The 19225-nt window shown below is 37.3% G+C and overlaps 1 protein-coding gene across 2 annotated transcripts in view; it reads right to left on the minus strand.

Annotated features, from left to right (window-relative positions):
* Positions 1-15838, minus strand: part of smyd5 (SMYD family member 5) — a 25930-nt gene extending 10092 nt beyond the window's left edge. For both annotated transcript variants that reach the window (XR_009804940.1, XM_061891645.1), the window contains exons 1-10: positions 15682-15838; positions 7822-7930; positions 7603-7742; positions 7411-7532; positions 7275-7344; positions 2299-2403; positions 2174-2236; positions 576-646; positions 399-505; positions 254-310 (exon numbers count right to left, since the gene is read on the minus strand). Coding sequence is in view for 1 of the 2 variants with exons in the window: in XM_061891645.1 (XP_061747629.1) it covers positions 254-310; positions 399-505; positions 576-646; positions 2174-2236; positions 2299-2403; positions 7275-7344; positions 7411-7532; positions 7603-7742; positions 7822-7930; positions 15682-15774 (937 nt within the window). In the remaining variant the exon portion in view is untranslated. The remainder of the gene's footprint in view (positions 1-253; positions 311-398; positions 506-575; positions 647-2173; positions 2237-2298; positions 2404-7274; positions 7345-7410; positions 7533-7602; positions 7743-7821; positions 7931-15681) is intronic.
* Positions 15839-19225: the final 3387 nt, after the last annotated feature.

Consider the following 19225-nt stretch of genomic DNA (forward strand, 5'->3'; position numbering starts at 1 on the left):
ACTTGCTTATGTTGATATTAAATAAACCATTGTATGCTTGTATATGTACCGGCAACACCAGCAGGCAGAAAATCGTTAATATACAGAATCGGTCAAAATGGATTTATCTGCTTTTGCATATGAACTCTTCATATATATATATATATATATATATATATATATATATATATATATATACACTGTACAAATACATACATACATACATATATAAACACAATAAAAAAATAATACAAATTCTATTAAGTGCACTTACATGAGCTTTGGAGTAAAAACAGTCCTGAGCCTTCACAGTTTAGAAAGTCCCCCGTTTCTGCAGGGCAACCAGAACAAACATATATAAAAAAAATGTTACACAAAAGACTAATTAAGCCCAAACCGGGGAACAAAATAAGTGTCACCTCTTTCAATGTCTTTGTAGAGCTGGTCAATAAAGGAGTCCAATTGCGCCCTCTGCTGGGCAGGAAGCTCTGCTGCGTCGCAGGCATGAACCCACTGACTTAGGGAGCTGACAAAAAAATGAACTTATGAAAAGCGTATACGAAAAAGGAAGGGAAAAAGAATAAGAAGAGCGGAACCTTGTTCCAATGCCTTGTCCGTTGGTTCCGACCAGAGCGAAGAGCGAGCGGAATCCCTCAGGAACAAACCACTAGAAGGAAAACAACTCCTCTTAGGTCTTTTTATACATCCATGTGCCACTACATTAGGAACACCTGCATAAATAAGATCATGTGGAGGGGAAGGGGCAAAAAAATGCAATCTAGTTAAATGTGTTTCTAAGGAAATGTCTTGTGAGTGTATTTAGAGCAGGGGTCACCAGATGAGTAGCCCGCTGGCCTGTTTTAATAATAGCTCAAATAGCAGCACTTACCAGTGAGCTGCCTCTATTTTTTTAAATTGTATTTATTTACTAGCAAGCTGGTCTCGCTTTGCTCGCCTTTTTCAGTTACAAGAGAGACAAAACTCAAATAGAATTTGAAAATCCAAGAAAATATTTTAAAGACTTGGTCTTCACTTGTTTAAATAAATTCATTTATTTTTTTACTTTGCTTCTTATAACTTTCAGAAAGACAATTTTAGAGAAAAAAATATAACCTTAAAAATTATTTTGGGATTTTTAAACACATACCTTTTTACCTTTTAAATTCCTTCCTCTTCTTTCCTGACAATTTAAATCAATGTTCAAGCAATTTTTTTATTTTTATTGTAAAGAATAATAAATGCATTTTAATTGAATTCTTCATTTTAGCCTCTGTTTTTATTGACAAAGAATATTTGTGAAATATTACTTCATACTTATTATAATTAAAATTAAAAAAAAATATTCTGTCAAATCTGTAGAATCACATTTAAATCTTATTTCAAAGTCTTTTAAATTTCTTTTAAAAAAAATTTTCTGGAAAATCTAGAAGAAATAATGATTTGTCTTTGTTAGAAATATAGCTTGGTCAAATTTGTTATATATTCTAACAAAGTGCAAATTAGATTTTAACCTATTTAAAACATGTCATCAAAATTCTAAAATTAATCTTAATCAGAAAAATCTACTCATGATGTTCCATAAATTCTTTTTTAAATTTTTTCTAAAAGATTCGAATTAGCTAGTTTTTCTCTTCATTTCTTTTGGTTGAATTTTAAATTTTATAAAGTCGAAATTGAAGATGAACTATGTTTCAAAATTTCATTTTCATTTTCGTTTTTTTCGTGTTCTCTCGTCTTTTAAACCGGTCAATTAAATGTTTTTTTTCATCATTTATTCTCTACAAAAAACCTTCCGTAAAAGGAAAAAAAATGTACGACGGAATGACTGACAGAAATACCCATTTTTTTATATATTGTCCAGGGTGTACCCCGCCTTCCGCCCGATTGTAGCTGAGATAGGCGCCAGCGCCCCCCGCGACCCCAAAAGGGAATAAGCGGTAGAAAATGGATGGATGGATGGATATTTATTAAAGGTAAATTGAGCAAATTGGCTATTTCTGGCAATTTATTTAAATGTGTATCAAACTGGTAGCCTTTCGCATTAATCAGTACCCAAGAAGTAGCTCTTGGTTTCAAAAAGGTTGGTGACCCCTGATTTAGACTTTCTGTCATCAACAGTCCCAAAAAAGGTTGTTACATGGGTATTTTCTGAATAATAAACAATTTTAGACCTATAAAACCAGAGAAAGCTTACCCGATTGAGATGATCGTCATGCAAAGCTTCTTTAAAAAAGCGCTGCAGAAGCGCCAGCTGATCCTAAAAACAGCACAAGGTCATATCACAGAGTTTTTGATTTTCTGCACTTGACTTTGACTCACTTTGAACTTCTCCCCCAGCAGCTTGTGGGCCAGCTCCTCTTCCTCATTGGCTGTGCGGCTGCAGAAATGTGAGAAGAGTTTCTTCCAGTGCGCTTTGTCTTTGGCCTGGACCGGAAAAATGAGGCTCTTGTTATAGTGAATGTAGAAAAGAGAGAGCACATTTTTTTTAACACTTAAGGGGGTCCAAAGTGCAATTTTTTTTTTTTTTATATATTGGCCCACGGTACATTCTAAAAATACAATTCTAAAAGAAAGCTAAATAAACATATGTATAGTAAAAAAAGTAACCATTTTTCTAGAATAAATTTAAAATATCAAGACAATAAAGTCATACAAGTATGACGGAAGTTAATTCGAGAAGCAGAACGTTGAAATATTGTTCCTAAAGTCAGAATATTATGACTTTAAAACATTAACTGTTGATGTGTTTTAGTCTTATCATTTTATCTGTGTAATGGCTGAGCTTTTATACTTTTAGATATTGGTTTGTGCAGTCGCACTTTGAGATTTATGTAAATGAAAATAAAATCTATTATATTATTATAATTATTATTAATATTATGAGGAAAATCATAACCAAGATAAAAGTAGGATTTTTTTTACAACATTTTGGAGGGAAAAAAGCCAAAAAACAGTGTGTGTGTGTGTGTGTGTGTGTGTGTGTGTGTGTGTTGTACGGTAGAACGGTATTAGTATAGTACCGCGATACTAATGAATCATATTCAGTACTATTCCGCCTCTAAAAAGTACCGGTCAACCCCCTCCATTGTAGTCACGTCGTGTCATTGCTGGTTTACGAGCAGATGAGCATGTTCGGCAGCGCACAATCACAGAGTACTTAGAAGCAGACACATTGTGTAGACAGAAAAGGGAGAACGGACGAATTTTGGCTTAAAATCTAAAGATAAAGGTGAAGTTATAAACGCGAAGAGGTGCTTTAAGACATGGCTAGCTAGCGACTAAAGTCCATCCGCAGTCTGCAGTGTTTCAGCTACTTCTAAATCACTAATCCTTGTCTCCATGGCGACAAATGAAGTAAGTTTCTTGCAAGCATCATCCCTGAAGGACGAGGAATAGCAAAACATGCTTCACTACACACCGTAGTTCACCGGCGTCACAATGTAAACAAACACCAAACATCCAAGTACAGGAGCGTATCTAGTCGATACTACTATGATTGCATCGATATTTTCTTAACGTCACAAAATATGTTTTACTTTTTTAAAAAATGTATATTATGTTTATAAAGTCAGGAAGTATGTCCATGGACACATGAGGACTTTGAATATGACCAATGTATGATCCTGTAACGAATTGGTATCGGATTGATACTTAAATTTGTGGTATCATCCAAAACTAATGTAAAGTATCAAACAACGGCAGAGTAAGTAATTATTAAACTTTAACAGAAGTGTAGATAGAACATGTTAAAAGAGAAAGTAAGCCGATATTAACAGTAAAAGAACAATTAGATTAATAATTCATTTTATACTGCTTGTCCTTAATAATGTTGACAAAATAATAGAATGGAAAATGACACAATATGTTACTGCATATGTCAGCAGCTAAATTAGGAGCCATGGTTTGTTTACTTATTAATAAAAGACAAGCTGTCTTGTATGTTCACTATTTTATTCAAGGTTAAACTTGCAATAAATGGGTAACACTTGTATATGGCAATAAGAAAAACATATGTTTAAGGTACCCTAATTTGTTTGTAGAATAAAGCCAATAAGACATTTTTTTGTTTTTTTTCTTTCTGTGAGCATGTGGTTAAAACCATTTCTTTTGGCTCGTCGCACACAAACATTTGTACTGGGCAACTAGGGTTGTACGGTATAACAGTACTAGTATAGTACCGCAATACTAATGAATCATAATCGGTACCGTACTGGTCCCCCACCCATCATGACATTGTGTCATGCAGAAGAGCATGGTTGAATAACCAAAGATAAAGGTGAAGCTATAACACTGAAAAGCCCTCAGGCTAATCCTTGTCTCCACGGCGACTGGTAAAGTACATTTATTTCAAGTATCAACCCTGTAGGACGAGTGGTAGCTAAATATGCTTCACTACACACCGCAGCACCCCAGACTCATAACATTGGATGTGCTACAAGTGGTTTATAGTTACAAAAGTCTATTCAAGATTTCACTACGTCCGATCATTATTTATTAAGACGATCTTCTGAACTTTGATCACGCATATGACGTGCATAACAGCCATACATGTCACGCTAATAAGGGTGGCGTATGAACAATGCCAACACTGTCATAAACATGTGCCATCTAGCAAAAACACACTAAAGAACAACGACAAACACATTTTGGGACAATATTTGCATCGCAACACAACATAAACACTACAGAACTAATTCCCGGAATTCCCTGCAGCACCACCTCTTCCGTGAGGCTACAATATAAACAAACATCTATACCTAACATCCACTGTAATGATACCAAGTACAAGAGCGTATCTAGTCGGTACTACAATTACATCGATATTTTTTAGCAGCACAATTTATTTATTTTTTCAATTCATGTATATTATGTTTATAAACTCAGGGAATATGTCCCTGGATACTTAAATTATGACCAATGTATGATACTGTAACGACTTGGTATTGGATTGATACTCAAGTTTTTGGTATCATCCAAAACTAATGTAAAGTATCAAACAACAGAAAAATAAGTGATTATTACATTTTAACAGAAGTGTAGATAGAACATGTTAAAAGAGATAGTAAGCAGATATTAACAGTAAATTAACAAGTAGATTAATAATACATGTTCTACCACTTGTCCTCAATAATGTTGACAAAATAATAGAATGATAAATGACACAATATTTTACTGCATACGTCAGCAGCTAAATTAGGAGCCTTTGTTTGCTTACTTACTAATAAAAGACAAGTTGTCTTGTGTGTTCACTATTTTATTTAAGGTTAAAGTTGCAATAATATGTTTAATGTACCCTAAGATTTTTTTGTTAAAATAAAGCCAATAATGCAATTTTTTTGTGGTCCCCTTTATTTAGAAAAGTATTAAGAAGTATCAAAATAGATTTTGGTACTGGTACCAAAATATCTGTATCGGGACAACACTAGTGTGTGTATATATTTACAAGAACACATTCGAAAGAGAAAAAAAGTCATTTTAGAAGCATAAAATTGAAAAAAAAAAATGTTAATAAGCCATAATTTTGTGAAGAAGAAAGTCAAGTTGCAATTCTTGAAAAATGAGGTTGGAAAAAGTTATGAATAATGAGAGAATGAAGTTGACGCATGCTTTTATCATGAATTGATTAACATGGACCCCAAGTTGAAAAACTTATTCGGATGTTACCATTTAGTGGTCAATTGTATAGAATATGTACTGTACTGTGCAATCTACTAATACAAGTTTCAATCAATCAATTCAGCAGGAAGAAGTAGCACCATCTGGTGGCAAAGTATACATATTAAAATCAATGTCTCCATTAAAATGTGCGGTCATTTGTGTTCAGATAAAAATTATATTTTCATTAGGACATTTTTGTTTGCTAAGAATAAATGTGTTGCTTTCTTTCATCGCTGCTTGTTTTTCTTCCTGTGAGCATGTGGTTAAAACCATTTCTTTTGGCTTGTCGCACACAAACACATTTGCACTTAGCAACTACAGTTGTACGGTGTAACAGTACCGCGATACTAATGAATCATATTCGGTACTATACCGCCTCTGAAAAGTACCGTACCGGTTCCCCACCCATCGTGACGTTGTGTCATGCAGACGAGTATGTTCGAATAACCAAAGATAACGTTGAAGCTATAACACTGAAAAGCCCTCAGGCTAATCCTTGTCTCCACGGCGACTGGTAAAGTGCATTTATTTCAAGTATCAACCCAGTAGGATGAGTTAATTATGCTTCACTACACACCGCAGCACTCCAGACTCATAACATTGGATGTGCTACAAGTGGTTTATAGTTACCAAAGTCTATTCAAGATTTCACTACATCCGATCATTATTTATTAAGACGATCTTTTTAACTTTGATCACACTGCACACACGCATATGACGTGTGTGCAGGGTGGCGTATGAACAATGCCAACACTGTCATAAACATGTGCCATCTAGCAAAACCACACTAAAGAACAACGACAAACACATTTTGGGACAATATTTGCACCGCAACACAACATAAACACTACAGAACTAATTCCCAGAATTCCCTGCAGCACCACCTCTTCCGGGAGGCTACAATATTAAAAAACACCATTGGTGGATCTATACCTAACATCTACTGTAATGATACCAAGTACAAGAGCGTATCTAGTCGATACTACTATGATTACATCAATATTTTTTAGCAGCACACATTTTTTTTTTTAATTTATGTATATTATGTTTATAAACTCAGGATATATGTCCCTGGACACTTAAATTATGACCAATGTATGATCCTGTAACAACTTGGTATCGGATTGATACCCAAATTTGTGGTATCATCCAAAACTAATGTAAAGTATCAAACAACAGAAGAGTAAGTGATTATTACCTTATAGCAGCAGTCTAGATAGAACATGTTGAAACAGAAAGTAAGCAGATATTAACAGTAAATGAACAATTAGATTAATAATTCATTCCTACCACTTGTCCATAATAATGTTGACAAAATAATAGAATGATAAATGACACAATATGTTCCTGCATATGTCAGCAGCTAAATTAGAAGCCTTTGTTTGCTTACTTACTAATAAAAGACAAGTTGTCTTGTATGTTCACTATTTTATTTAAGGACAAACTTGTAATAAAAAAAATATGTTTAATGTACCCTAAAATTTTTGTTGAAATAAAGCCAATAATTACATTTTTTGTGGTCTCCTTTATTTACAAAAGTACCGAAAAACATTTTGGGACCGGTACCAAAATATTGTTATCGGGACAGCACTATTAACAACCACACAGAATAGAAAAACAGAACATGGTTAACTCACTTGTTTGACGGTGGCGACCATCCTGGCCATCAGCATGATGCTGCAAGTCTCAGGAGGATAGTGAACGCTCCTGCAGAAAGAAAAACGTTTTAAAGCAAGAAGACACATTCCGTCCTAAATAAAGCATCACGGTCACCTCCATGCGTCCTTCAGCTTGTTGATGGGGTGGTCCGGATCGTCTTGGGACGGGCCCAGGCACAGCGCTCGGTGGTACTGATCGGCCGCCGCTTGCCGACACTCTGCGCTGCAGTACATCACCTATCGCCATACGGGTAGACCATGACGACAAAAGACGTGACTTGCGGAACTTTCAGGTGTGGACCCTGACCTGACACTGAGGGCAGACTTGGTGGCGCTCCGGTCGAACCCGGCAGAGTTCAGGGTACGGAAGGCTAAGGGCGGGGTGGTTGCTGAGTCTTCTTGCATTGTCCTCTGCTGTCTCCAAAGCTCGCAAGCAGTACTCGCATGCTGAAGAAAAAAACAAAAACAAACACCCATTCTAAATGATGTCAAAATAACTTAATCTTGATGCTATGTCAGATCTCACCTTTATATTTATACAGAGCATTCCACAGGAATTGGGCACCAACCAGGGGCCGCTCGATGAAAATGGTCTCTCCTTTCTTGATGCTTCTCTTGGCAAACAGACCTTTTCCCTTTATTGTGACGGTAAAAAAAACAGGCTTAAAATGAAGCCAACAACCACTTTTCAGTCAACCACAGTTGTAAGATAGACCCAGCACGAGGTCTGCACAGTAGCTCACATTAGTGAAGGGTATCGGTACTTTCTTGGCGCCGGGCCAACCGGGCACTAAAATGGTGCCATGCTTCGGTGCGTAGGTTGCTAACCCAGCTGCACTTCATTACTTGGGGATCAACTCAGCCAAACTACTGCTAAGTAATGTTACAATTCGGGTGTCCGATAGTATCGGACTGCCGATATTATCGGACGATAAATGCTTTAAAATGTAATATCGGAAATTATCGGTATCAAAAAGTAAAATTCATGACTTTTTAAAACGCTGTTGTATGGAGTGGTACGCGGACGTAGGGAGAAGTACAGAGCGCTAATAAACCTTAAAGGCACTTCCTTTGCGTGCCGGCCCAATCACATAATATCTACGGCTTTTCACACACACAAGTGAATGCATTCATACTTGGTCAACAGCCATACAGGTCACACTGAGGGTGACCGTATAAACAACTTAAACACTGTTACAAATATGCGTCACACTGTGAACCAACACCAAACAAGAGTGACAAACACATTTCGGGAGAACAGCCGCACCGTAACACAACATAAACACAACAGAAAAAATACCCAGGACCCCTTGCAGCACTAACTCTTCCGGGAGCTACAATATACACCCCGCTACCCATTCACCACCACCACCACCACCTCAACCCAGCCCACCTTAACCTCCTCATGCTCTCTCAGGGAGAGCATGTCCCAAATTCCAAGCTGCTGTTTTGAGGCATGTTAAAAAAAAGAATGCACTTTGTGACTTCAATAATAAATATGGCAGTGCCATGTTGGCATTTTTTCCATAACTTGAGTTGATTTATTTTGGAAAACCTTGTTACATTGTTTAATGCATCTATCAATCAATCAATGTTTACTTATATAGCCCTAAATCACAAGTGTCTCAAAGGGCTGCACAAACCACAACACAAACCACTACGACATCCTCGGTAGGCCCACATAAGGGCAAGGAAAACTCACACCCAGTGGGACGTCGGTGACAATGATGACCCAGTGGGACATCGGTGATAATGATGACTATGAGAACCTTGGAGAGGAGGTAAGCAATGGATGTCGAGCGGGTCTAACATGATACTGTGAAAGTTCAATCCATAATGGATGCACACAGTCGCGAGAGTCCAGTCCAAAGCGGGGCATCACAACAAAATTAGGCATAATAATGTGTTAATTACACGACTGTATATATCGGTATCGGTTGATATCGGAATCGGTAATTAAGAGTTAGACAATATCAAAATATCGGATATCGACATAAAAAGCCATTATCAGACATCTCTAGTTACAATGATCAATGCCGACATAGAATTTGACAAAAAAAAAAAACGCATCAACATAAGCAAGGCTCCAATATTCCACCAATCCGCTAGCTGGATGCTAATAAAAATTGGCTATGCTATTGACATGCTACATTAGTGATGAACATGAGCCACTTTAACACCTTTGTATTTGTTGACGAAAACTACAATTAAGACGCACATTAGCATCAAACACTTGGTGCATAATTAGAGTATTACAGTACAATACAGTATTAATACTTTCTAGGGCGCACCTTGAGGCAGCAGGGACAGAAATGACCAACACAGCATCAAACAGTGGCCCACGGGCTCAATCTACGCCCAAGAATCACTCCAAAATTCAAACACAGTGTTACTGTTCAAACTGTGTGTGATGTTACAGTGGCCAAACATATCAACTATTCTTGTTAGATTAAACCTCCGCATTGTTTTTGATTAATAATTAGGCCTACTGCGCTATTGTAGGTTAATTTGGGCCATTATGGTGTTTTCTGAGGCGATACTTGCGTCAAAAAAGTTTGAGAACCACTGCCATAACCTGTACACTACTGCCATTTAGCGTCTTGGGTTTGGAAACTGTAACTGCAACATAACGACATACTCATGAGTCATGACACAAGATATAATACCTGGACTGGGGTCGGCAACCCTTCCACACAGTAGCTGATATATGGCAATATAAGTGCATAATACAATATAAGCATTGCCCTATGATCTAGCAAATTTTTTTACCTTATTTAATATAAAAATACATTGACATCTTTTTCCGTACATTTGCAATATGAGATTTCCATGTCACACCGTCATCCAGTATCACTCCTAAAAATCTAAGTTCAGAAACCATTTCAATATCAATTCCATCTATTGACAGCTTGATGGATTCCTCCCTTTTCCTCTTACAAAAAATCATAAACTTTGTTGTTTTTTTTACATTTAGTAATAATTTATTCACATCAAACCATCCCTTAAGTTTAATAATTTCCTGTTCAATAATGTTTGATAACGCTTTTAAGCCATGTCCCTAACTATAAAAGTTGGTGTTGTCCACAAGTAATACGAATTTCAATAACTTTGCTACCTCACATATATCATGAATATATAAAATAAACAATTTTGGTCCCAAAACCTAACCTTATGGAATTCCACAGTCAATCAATCCAATCCACTTTATTTGTATAACACATTTAAACAACAGAAATGTTTGCCAAGTCCTTCACAACAATATTAAAAGCAATATTCAAATATTATCCCTAGCTCCACCAATGACTGAATAAAAAAATAAAACCAATATAAAAACAATATAAAAATTAACATGATTAAAAACGATTTTAAAGGGTGAAACCAATTAAAACAATAAATAGAAATCAAAATTACAAAAAAAAGAACCCACAGAAAACACAGAGGACCACACAACTCACGTAGTGTTAAAAGCCAAAGAATAAAAATGGGTATTAAGATGAGACTTAAAACACTCCACTGTGGAGTGTTTTAAGTCTGATTGTTACATTTTTCAGTGTAACAATCCTCATTTGTTCAGATGTATTACCCACAAAATCCACAAACTCTTGTCTATTATCTAAATAACTTCTTAGGCAGTCTAAAACTACTCCTCTCACACCAAATGAATGCAACTTGGACATTAATATAGAATGATCTATAGTGTCAAATGTTATTTTAAGATCGATAAACACCCCTATAATGTATTTTTCATAATCAGTTGCTGTTGCTATATCCTCCATTATATCCATTAAACCGGAAGCAGTGGATCTACTGGTCCGGAATCCCTACTGGCTCTCACTCAACAGCATGCATACTTGCCAACCCTCCCGAGTTTTCCGGGAGACTCCCGAATTTCTGTGCCTCTCCCGAAAATCTCCCAGGACAACCATTTTCCCGAATTTCTCCCGATTTCCATCCGAACCCAAGTGAGGACAGCCTGTCGTCACGTCCCGTTTTCCTCTTTATAAACAGCGTGCCGGCCCAGTCACAATATAACATCTGTCTGCGGCTTTTGGAGCTCAGTGCACAGCTGCACAAAAAACAAAAAGAAGGGGACTATTATATATGTCGCCATTATCCATATGTTTACCTATAACCTATAAAGTAGGCAGGCACGGAGCTATTTCTCAGCGTGCGTTTATTCCAGCCGGCACGTTAAAACACTGACACACAACATCCGGATTCCCATCATGCATTGCTTCAAAACTACGGCAAGCAGTAATGTCCAAAAACATAACAGAAACAAAGCAGAAGAACGAGGAAGAGACATGGGGACAACGTGTAAGAAAAAGAAGTACGCTTGCAAGTTCCAAAATGATTGGAAAAAATTATTTCGGTTCATCCAGGACAGCTCGAAGGGGAAGGAGTACGCTGACTGCAAATTTTGTAGATCAGACTTCTCCATTGAACCGTGAATATTGTGACTACTCCATTACCATGAATCCAATTCCAAAACCAAACCTGACTCAGCAACACTCAGAATAACAATAAACAGAGCAATTGAGAAAAGACACAACAAACCAAAAGAACAAACCAAAAGTAGTGAAACAAAAATATTATCAACAACAGTATCAATATTAGTTATAATTTCAGCATAGCAGTGATTAAAAAACCCTCATTGACATTATCATTAGACATTTATAAAAATAAAAAAAAGATCAATAGTGTCACACTTGCATCGCATCTCATAAGCTTGACAACACACTGTGTCCAATATTTTTCAGGAAGATAAAATAAGTCATATTTTTGGTTTGTTTAATAGTTAAAAAAAAAATTACATTATTGCAATCAGTTGATAAAACATTGTCCTTTGCAATTATAAAATATTTTTTTTTACAAAAACCTACTACTCTGCTTGCATGTCAGCAGGCTGGGATAGATCCTGCTGAAATCCTATGTATTGAATTAATAGAGAATCATTTTAAATCGGGAAAAAATCCTTTTCGAATCGAGAAGAGGTGTTGAATTGAAAAAAAAATCGATTTTGAATCAAATCGGGACCCCAAGAATCAATATTGAATCGAATCGTGGGATACCCAAAGATTCGCATCCCGATTATACATAAGAAATCCTTGAAAATATATACACCCCCCACCCATCTCCCGAATTCGCAGCTCTCAAGGTTGGCAAGTATGCATAAACATGTCTTTCTGTGGCAGCATCGGAGCAAGTTGTACATGTAAACAAACTACGATGCCTTTAAGGATCGCCAAAATTAGTAGGACAAAACGTTGCTGGCCAAATACTCCCATCAGTGAAGCATGTAGGATTTCTAACAATTAGGAAGGTTTGTGTCATGATTGTTCTCCTACAGTAAATACCATCCATTTTCTACCACTTGTCCCATTCGGGGTCGTTGGAGCCTATCACAGCTCCATTTGGGCGGAAGGCGGGGCACACCCTGGACAAGCCGCCACCTCATCGCAGGGCCAACACAGATAGACAGACAACATTCACACTCACATTCACACACTAGGGACCATTTAGTGTTGCCAATCAACCTATCCCCAGGTGCATGTTTTTGGAGGTGGGAGGAAGCCGGAGTACCTGGAGGGAACCCAAGCAGTCACGGGGAGAACATGCAAACTTCACGCAGAAAGATCCTGATTGAACCCAGGACAACTCAGGACCTTCGTATTGTGAGGCACATGCACTAAACCCTGTTCCACCGTGCTCCCTACAGAAAATACATTAAACAAAAAATTTTTTTATATTAATTTATTTTTTGTCTTCATCTTTCTGCGATGAAGTGGCGACTTGTCCAGGGTGTACCCTGCTTTCAGCCCAATTGTAGCTGAGATAGGCACCAGCGCCCTCCGCGACCCCAAAGGGAATAAGCGGTAGAAAATGGATGGATGGATGGATGGTCGGTCTTCATCTTTTTTCATTTTCACACATCTTTAAAAGAGGTCCAGCGAGCCAATATGGCGGCTTTAGAGTCGCGGGTTGTTGCAATAAAATTTTTTAAAAAAAACTACTGATATTTATCAACACACAAACATACCGAACAGTGGCCCCTTTAAAGGCCTACTGAAACCCACTACTACCGACCACGCAGTCCGATAGTTTATATATCAATGATGAAATATTAACATTGCAACACATGCCAATACGGCCTTTTTAGTTTACTAAATTGCAATTTTAAATTTCCCGCTAAGTGTCCTGTTGAAAAGGTCGCAGTATGATGACGCGTGCTTGTGACGTTAATGGTTGTAGTGGACATTTTATTCCAGCACCACTCACGGCTAAAAGTCGTCCGATTTAATCGCATAAATACACAGTATTCTGGACATCTGTGTTGCTGAATCTTTTGCAATTTGTTCAATAAATAATGGAGACTATAAAGAATAATGCTGTTGGTGGAAAGCGGTGGATTGCAGCTGCCATTAGCAACAAACACAGCCGGTGTTTCTTTGTTTTGTTGTGAAGCTTTAATATGGAACAGAGCGGTCAAGCGAACATTGTTCTCTACCACATGTCAACCGGCAGGTTTCGGTGAGAAAATTGTGGTAATAAGTCGGCTCTTACCGGAGTCATGAGCAGAGCTTGTGTCGTTCCTCCTGCAGCTGCGACTTTTTTGGCTCCTCCAAGGCTTCACTCAGAGACACTGGCGGTCACCACACCCCTTCGACTTTCAGGTGTGACTATATAATCTCACTAAAACACTAGTAACACAATAAGCAGATAAGGGATTTTCCAGAATTATCCTAATAAATGTATCTAATAACATCTGAATCGCTCCCACTGTCTCGTCTTTTTTCTTTTCTTTATTATTCACTCTAACTTCCCTCATCCATGAATGTTTCATCCTCGCTCAAATTAATGGGGAAATCGTCGCTTTCTCTGTCTATTTCGCTCTAGCTGCTGGTGGCCATGTTTGTAAACAATGTGAGGAGCTCCACAACACGTGACACCACGCGCACATTGTCTGCTACTTCCGGTAAAGGCAAGGCTTTTTTATTAGTGACCAAAAGTTGCAAACTTTATTGTTGATGTTCTCTACTAAATCTTTTCAGCAAAAATATGGCAATATCGCGAAATTATCAAGTATGACACATAGAACTTACCTGCTATACCAGTTTAAATAAGAAAATCTCATTTCAGTAGGCCTTTAAAAAAAAAGCCTTGCCTTTACGGAAAGTAGCAGATGATGTGCACGTGACGTCCCGGGTTGTAGGGCTCCTCACATCTGAACATTGTTTATAATCATAGCCTCCAGCAGCAAGAGCTATTCGGACCGAGAAAACAACAATTTCCCCATTAATTTGTGCGAGGATGAAAGATTCGTGGATGAGAAAATTTAGAGTGAAGGACTAGAAAAAAAAAAGGAAAAAAGGCGAGGGCAGTGAGATTCAGATGTTATTAGACACATTTACTAGGATAATTCTGGAAAATCCCTTATCTGCCTGTTGTGTTATTAGTGTTTTAGTGAGTTTAAATAGTACCTGAAAGTCGGAGGGGTGTGGGCACGGATGTGTTGATGCCAGAGTCTCTGAGGGAAGACACTCAGCTCCAGGACACTGGCTCTGCTGATGTCTCCGGTAAGAGCAACCTTATTATCACAATTTTCTCACTGAAAACTGCCGGTTGACATGTGGTCGAGATCCATGTTCGCTTGACCGCTCTGATCCATAGTAAAGCTTCAACTTCGGGAATTTTAAACAAGGAAACACTGGCTGTTTGTGTGGCTAAAGGCTAAAAGCTTCCCACCTCCATCTTTCTACTTTGACTTCTCCATTATTAATTGAACAGATTGCAAAAGATTCAGTAACACAGATGTCCAGAATACTGTGTAATTATGCGATTAAAGCAGACTACTAGTAGCTTGGATCGGGCTGGAAAATAATGTCCTGATACAACCCGAGACCTCAAACGAACGCGTCATCATACCGCGACGTTTTCAACACGACACTTCGCGGGAAATTTAAAATTGCAATTTAGTAAACTAAAGCGACCGTATTGGCATGTGTTGCAATGTTAATATTTCACCATTGATATTTAAACTATCAGACTGCGTGGTCGGTAGTAGTGGGTTTCAGTAGGCCTTTAATGAACCGGTATCGATTCCCAGGTAATCGGGAACCGTATCGTTTTGAAATGTGAAGAGTAGCAATGCTAATTATGCTAACGTTTGTTTGTGTCTTGCTGTCCCGCTTCTTTACGTTACCTCGCTGTCAAAATGACTTTTAAACCGTGCAAATGTCCATATGAGGCAAATGAAAACCCTGGTTGGAGGTTTATTCGCTTGTGAAAGCAACATAAATGCTAGTACAGACTCCACCCAACAAGAAGCAGACCACCTTTAAAGCTCACAAAAGAGTAAAAAAAATGTGTCAGTAAGCAAACCAACCTTGACGTTGTCGATAAATCTCACATCCACACTCGCGGCGACTTTACCGGGATCCACGCAGAAAGAAAACATGTCATCCACGGGGTCCGCCATCTCGGCACACAACCTTTCACCTCTCCATCCGGGTACTTTTGTCGGGATTCCCGCCGCGCGTCACTTGGAGCGCCCTCCGATGGCCAAAGTGTGAACAGCAGCTATAGTTTTAATTGTTTAGTTTAGTTCAGGGGTCACCAACCTTTTTGAAACCAAGAGCTACTTCTTGGGTACTGATTAATGCGAAGGGCTACCAGTTTGATACAATATTAAATAAAGTGCCAGAAATAGCCAATTTGCTCAATTTACCTTTAATAAATAAATCTATATATATTAAAAAAATGGATATTTCTGTCATTCCGTCGTACATTTTTTTTCCTTTTGTAGAGAATAAATGATGAAAAAAACAATTGAACGGTTTAAAAGAGAAACACGAAAAAAATTTAAATTAAATTTTGGAACCTATAGCTTATCTTCAATTTCGACTCATTAAAATTCAAAATTCAACCAAAAAAAATGAAGAGAAAAACTAGCAAATTCGAATCTTTTTGAAAAAATTAAAAAAAATAATGTATGGAACATCATTATTAATTTTTCCGGATTAAGATTAGTTTTAGAATTTTGATGACATGTATAAATAGGTTAAAATCCAATCCTCATTTTGTTAGAGTATACAACAAATTGGACCAAGCTATATTTCTAACAAAGACAAAACATTATTTCTTCTAGATTTTCCAGAACAAAAAATGTAAAACAAATTCAAAATATTTTGAAATAAGATTTAAATTTGATTCTACAGATTTTCTAGATTTGCCAGAATTTTCTTTTAAATTTTAATCACAAATTTGAAGAAATATTTCACAAATTTTATCCGTCGAACAAAACTAAGCTAAAATGAAGAATTAAATTAAAATGTATTTATTATTCTTTAGAATGAAAATAAAAAACTTTAACATTGATTTAAATTGTCAGGACAGAAGAGGAAGGAATTTAAAAGGTAAAAATGTATATGTGTTTAAAAATCCTAAAATCATTTCTAAGGTTGCATTTTTTCTCTAAAATTGTCTTTCTGAAAGTTATAAGCAAAGTAAAAAAAAAAAAATGAATGTATTTAAACAAGTGAAGACCAAGTCTTTAAAATATTTTCTTGGATTTTCAAATTCTATTTGAGTTTTGTCTCTCTTAGAATTAAAAATGTCGAGCAAAGCGAGACCAGCTTGCTAGTAAATAAATAAAATTAAAAAAATAGAGGCAGCTCACTGGTAAATGCTGCTATTTGAGCTATTTTTAGAACAGGCCAGCGGGTGACTCCGGTCAGTGGTCAACAAAATAAACAAACAGTTTTACATAAAACTGAAAATGTTGCAGACCGAAAGGGTTGAGGCTGAAGTTGAACACTTATTGCACCTAACCCTGTAAACAATGTCAAATACATCATGAGCTTCCAAAAATGAGGAAATTTCCTTTGCACAACATATTATGAATACACCTTGTACACAACATAAATACAGTTCAATTATATACATGTGAAACATCTTTGTACACGTGTTAAACATTTGTAACAATTATGTAATATTCAATCATCTTCTTACGCTTAGCCGAGGTTGGGTCGCGGGGGCAGCAGCCTAAGCAGGGAAGCCCAGACTTCCCTCTCCCCAGCCACTTCGTCCAGCTCCTCTCGGGGGATCCCGAGGCGTTCCCAGGCCAGCCTGGAGAGATAGTTTTCCCAACGTGTCCTGGGCTTTTTCCCTGTGGTCTCCTACCGGTCGGATGTGCCCGAAACACCTCCCTCAGGAGGTGTTTTTTATTTACATATTATATACGACATAATATAATGTATAATGTATAATATATATATATATATATATATATATATATATATATATATATATATATAATACTTTTATACTACATACAATCAATTATACTTCCATCATTATTTATATTCCACATTTTGTTTTTAATTAATATTGATCATCGTATTAACTACTGTGTTGATTCAAGAGTGATATATTTTTCAAGACATTGGTCTTAAAGTGTTTTTTAAATCTGTGTTAGCACGTGCGTAACAAGTTTTTTTTTTAATACACTATATTTCCCAAAATATTTGGCCACCCATCCAAATGATGAGAATCAAGTGTCCAAATCACTTGGCCCGGCCACAGGTGTATAAAATCAAGCAATTAGGCATGGAGACTGTTTCTACAAATATTTGTGAAAGAATTGGCCGCTGTCAGTGATTTCCAGCGTGGAACTGTCACAGGATGCCACCTGTGCAACAAATCCAGTAGTGAAATGTCCTCGCTCCCAAATATTCCAAAGTCAACTGTCGGCTTTGTTATATGACAATGGAAGAGTTTAGGAACAACAGCAACTCGGCCACCAAGTGGTAGGCCACATAAACTGACAGAGAGGGGTCAGCAGATGCTGAAGCGCATAGTGCAAAATTGCTACAGAGCTCCAAACTTCATGTGACCTTCCAAATAGCCCAAGTACAGAATGCAGAGTTTCATGGCCGATCAGCTGCATCTAAGCCATTCATCACCAAGTTATTACAGTTCAAAGTTTTTAATTTGAACTGTTTTGAATTTTAATTTTTATCCTGTAAAGTGCCAGAACACCCTGAGAAGCACTATAACAAATAAAATTTATTATTATTATCATTATTATTATTGGTGGTGTAAAGCACGTCGCCACTGGACTCCAGAGCAGTGGAGACGCCTTCTCTGGAGTGATGAATCACGTTTTTCCATCTGGCATTCTGATGGACAAGTTCGGGTTTAGAGGTTGCCAGGAGAACGGTACATTTCGGACTGCGTTGTGCCGAGTGTAAAATTTGGTGGAGGAGGAATTATGGTGTGAAGTTGTTTTTCCGGGAGTTGGGCTTGGCCCCTTAGTTCCAGTGATACCAAAATATTTTGGAAAATTGAATGCTCCCAAACTTGTGGGTAGAGTTTGGATAGGGCCCCTTTTTCTTCCAACATGACTGTGCACCAGTACACAAATCAAGGTCCATAAAGACATGGATGACAGAGTCTGGTGTGGATGAACTTGACTGGCCTGCACAGAGTCCTGATGTGAACCCGATAGAACACCTTTTGGATGAATTAGAACGGAGACACAGAGCCAGGCCTTCTCGACCTCACCGATGCGCCTTTGGAAGAATGGTGGAAAATTCCTATAAACACACTCCGCAACCTTGTGGACAGCCTTCCCAGCAGAGTTGAAGCTGTAATAGCTGCAAAAGGTGGACCTACATCATATTGAACCCTATGCGTTAGGAATGGGATGAAACTTTAAGTTCATATGTGAGTCAAGGCAGGTGGCTAACAAAGTGTACGTAATCCAAACTAATTATTTTTGACAAAATATGAAGTTTTATCATTCGTATTATTGGATTCAACTAAAATATTGCATTTTTATTAATATGTGCATGGGTTTCACTTTAAAAAATAAAATAAGTTCAAAAACATATCAAGAAAAACATAAATAATACTACACTTGCCAGACA

This window comes from Nerophis ophidion, linkage group LG29 (assembly GCF_033978795.1).
Source record: "Nerophis ophidion isolate RoL-2023_Sa linkage group LG29, RoL_Noph_v1.0, whole genome shotgun sequence".
NCBI lineage: Eukaryota > Metazoa > Chordata > Actinopteri > Syngnathiformes > Syngnathidae > Nerophis > Nerophis ophidion.